The sequence below is a fragment of the Cetorhinus maximus genome, chromosome 22 (assembly GCF_964194155.1).
Source record: "Cetorhinus maximus chromosome 22, sCetMax3.hap1.1, whole genome shotgun sequence".
NCBI classification, from domain to species: domain Eukaryota; kingdom Metazoa; phylum Chordata; class Chondrichthyes; order Lamniformes; family Cetorhinidae; genus Cetorhinus; species Cetorhinus maximus.
In genome coordinates, this window is record NC_135900.1 from 77,251,567 (window position 1) to 77,255,423 (window position 3,857).

General features: G+C 43.5%; 1 protein-coding gene across 3 annotated transcripts in view; it reads left to right on the forward strand.

Moving 5' to 3' along the window:
• ddx11 (DEAD/H (Asp-Glu-Ala-Asp/His) box helicase 11) overlaps positions 1 to 3,395 on the forward strand; it is an 84,452-nt gene extending 81,057 nt beyond the window's left edge. For all 3 annotated transcript variants that reach the window (XM_078568547.1, XM_078568546.1, XM_078568545.1), the window contains exons 25-27: positions 2,036 to 2,111; positions 2,871 to 3,025; positions 3,228 to 3,395. In XM_078568547.1, the coding sequence (XP_078424673.1) occupies positions 2,036 to 2,111; positions 2,871 to 3,025; positions 3,228 to 3,266 (270 nt within the window). In that variant the 3' untranslated portion in view covers positions 3,267 to 3,395. The remainder of the gene's footprint in view (positions 1 to 2,035; positions 2,112 to 2,870; positions 3,026 to 3,227) is intronic.
• Positions 3,396 to 3,857: the final 462 nt, after the last annotated feature.

Genomic DNA, 3,857 nt, shown 5'->3' on the forward strand with positions numbered 1-3,857 from the left:
TGTGCTTTGTACCATCGCAATCATGTATAATTTGCATGCTGCTCTGAATATGAAACATAGAGCTGCAAACATTCACACTAAATCGTGACTGTAGTCATGATGGCATGTGTGCAAATTGCTGCTACAATGTCTCTCATTCTCAACCCTGGAAAAATTATTCTGGAATGAAGAAGTGACTTGAAGGCCAGGGAGATTGATAAAGGATTGAAAGATCCTTGGAAGTGGAATGTGTTGGAGACAAAAGTGAACATTTGCTCCAAAGAACCTGATTATGGAATGAGTGGTTTGAAAGCTCTAAAGCAGTATGCACATTTGAAGAAGCACCAATCAGAGATGCCTCTTGCACGCGCCCGCCGACCAACATCGCAATAGTGCACGATGACGTTGGAACGCTCGCCCAATTTCACTCCCTTTCGGGTCAGGCACACGCCTGCCCACGGAATAAAAATTTCTGCATAAAGCAGAGAAATAGATCTCATTGGATGTTGCATCAGATATGCTTCCTCCTAGACAGGTGTTCCTTGCAGTATAACTTCTTGCACAGAGCCCTGAAAGTCAGATTATCAAAATATTCTTAGAGCAGGTTACAGGAAGACTACCTAGCTGCAGCAAGGTCACTACAGAAAAAGATGCCAGTTGGAAACAGGACTCTGAAGATCCACTAGCAAGATGCCATCCCCTAACTTTGAAATACCTCAAGACTGTGCCAGAAATCACACAAAAAGTCATGACAGATGAGGAAGATATTGATTTATCTGTTGCAAGTGCGCAGGTATCACATTGACTAAGACATAGGAGTCATGCAAGAATGTATGAGATTAGATGTTTGGTGGGCAAAGATATTTGTTAGTAACAAGTACTCATTGCCATCAGAAGTTGCCAAGGCTGCTCTTAGTTGCTTGCTATAGACCCCAAGTTGAGTGTTCATTCAGCTCAATGCGTAATGTTATCCATGCAGAGACTTGAGGGTTGGACATTTTAACATATAAACCATGAAGTATGTGCTCGGGGGATCAAAAAGTTGCTCGAGGCATCTAAGAGGAAGAGCATTCAGTATGACCCAGTAAAGTAGTCTCTTGTCTAGGAACCCTCAAACAGCAAATCGTCAGTACTTGGAGGAAAACAGGTACTTGCATGAGGTATCATTGCAGCAGAAGGACAAGTTTCAGACCCAAATGAAGAACTAAGTCCAGAATCTTCGGGTCGGCATGCAGGGGCGGGCACACCCGCTCCCTCTCACAGCCTCCCCCGGCAGGATAAGTGGAGGAGCTGATCGGTAAAGCTGCAGTGAAGCCTAAGCTAACATATAGTTCAGTTCTGCAGGAATTTTGAATAACTGTAGCGTGACCAGAATCCCCAAAGTGATTCATTTTGTGACCCACTTTTATTTGTGGGTCAAACTATTTAAGGAAACATCTCTTTTTGCTGTGTGTCTGTATATCTAATTTGGTGTTCAGAACCTGTGCCAGATTCCTGGTGCTATGTGGTCTGGACCAGGAATGTGGTTTGTAATGTGGTCTAAACCAGGAATGTGGTTTGTAATGTGGTCTAAACCAGGAGTGAGGTTTGTAATGTGGTCTAGACCAAGGGTGACGTTTGTAATGTGGTCTAGACCAGGGATGTTGGTTTGAAATGTTGTCCAGACCAGGGATGTGGTTTGTAATATGGTCTGGACCAGGGGTGTGGTTTGTAATGTGGTCTGGACTAAGGATGTTGGTTTGTAATGTGGTCTGGATCAGGGGTGTTGGTTTGAAATGTTGTCTAAACCAGGGCTGTGGTTTGAAATGTTGTCCAGACCAGGTGTGCAGTTTGCAATGTTGTCTAAACCAGGGATGTGGTTTGCAATGTGTCTAGACCAGGGATGTGCTTTGTAATATGGTCTGGACCAGGGGTGTTGGTTTATAATGTGGTCTGGTCCAGGGGTGTGGTTTGTAATGTGGTCTAGAACTGGGACTGTAGTTCGTAATGTAATCTAGAACTGTGAAGATATAAATATGGTATCTTCCTCGTTCACTCTTATATTTTAATTCTACAGCCAAAAACTGATGGGAAGAATCCAGGAAAACTGCTTGTGGAAAACCTCTGCATGAAAGCTGTCAACCAGTCTATAGGTAGGTGACTGCGTAACAGTCTGAGTAGATACTAGAATTCATCAACATAGCGCTGGGAGAGGTGAGACAGAATGAGGTCACGGTGTTAATATTCAGTTACATATGCCTATTCATTTTGACATTTGCATTATCTCTCCTCATCCTCTTCAACTCCTCTGTAACCTTCAGCCTGGTGAACCACACTGTTCTCCTTCAAGACCGCTCATCCATTGTCTAGCTGCTTGAGCGTGGCTTCCCTTGGTTTCACTTTTAGATACCTGACCTTCGAGAATCCCCAGCAATGGCCTGACCTCCCATCCCTGCACTGTTGCCTTTGGAATCCCCCAAGAATCTATCCTTGGTTTCCTCTGCTTCATCCACATGCTGTTCCTCGGGCACCACCATCAGCAGACATAGGGGTCAGTTTCCACATCTGCATCGTCAACACTCAACTCTGCCAACCCACCAACACCCTCAACCCCTTCACTGCCCCTGTGCTGTCTGACTGTTTATCTGATTTAGCCTTAAAAGAGCCATGATTTCCTCTGGCTAAACTTGGGAAGACTGAATCCATTGACTTTTCACCCTTGTCCTCAGTCACGGTCTCACTCCTTTAATGTTAGCCAGCAGCCTATTGAAATAATTTACTGGCTTGAAAGAAACAGTGCAGATCTGTGGGGGTGGAAGTGGTTTGCACTGCCTCCTGGTTTCCAGAGCCTGTCTTGTAGCATGTTTGTAATGAAACGGAGTCCTGTTGTTCATGCACTGTGCTGTTTACAGGGCGAGCTATTCGCCACCGGGAGGACTATGCTACTATTGTGCTCTTGGACCATCGCTACACCCGGCCCAACATTCTTAACAAGTTGCCAACTTGGATTAGAGGACGAACACAAGTAGAAGCTTCTTTTGGACCCACCCTTAAAGCCATTGGAAAGGTGGGTTAACTAAGATGCTTAGCACCAGTCAGCCTGTGTTGGCGACATGGAGATTGGTAGCTAAGGTTATTATCACCAATAGAATAGAGAATGAATGATGTAACTCATTAATTTCAAAAATGATGCTCCTTTAATGCAATCGCTTGGCTTGAGGAAGATTCTAGATCAGTATTGTATTAAATGTTTATTTTTCGTGTTGCAGTTCTTCAGAGACAAGAAGACCTCTGGAGATGTCGAGTAGCTGAAGGAGACCATTGCTGTGTTAATAGCAGTCTTACTCCGGAATTGCAGCTGCTTCAAACCATTCCTTCAGTTACATAGCCCTTTTCCCAGTTGTATAAAAATGAAGTAAAGTTGATTCTAATCCTTTTTTACTGCTGTTAGCTTTCTTGTGATTATTTGATATTTATCGGTTGAGTGCTTTTATTCAGCACTTGTGGAAAGTGTTTGTATTCTCTTTTGCTGAATCTCTCAATAATTAAAGATAGAGATGGCCTCGTTTGTGTGGTAATCCTGTCACCTGACCTCCAAAGAATATGTCAGCCATTGGGATATAGCCTGAAGGTAACTGGCCATGTGTCCCAGTCCTGGTTGTGATAGCACATGAACAAAGGCTACAGAGCCCAGGAGAGAGGGAGAAAATTAAATGTGTAAACTTCAGAACAAAACCTGAGAAGGACAAACACAAAACTGTGGGACTCGGCCCACAGAGAGGCATTGAATAGGGGTTCAGGTTCCTAGATTTTGTATAATGATAAAGGTAAATCATGTAAAGATATTAATTGAAGTACAGATGAATATTTTTACTTCCAATTCCTCTTAACAGAAGCAA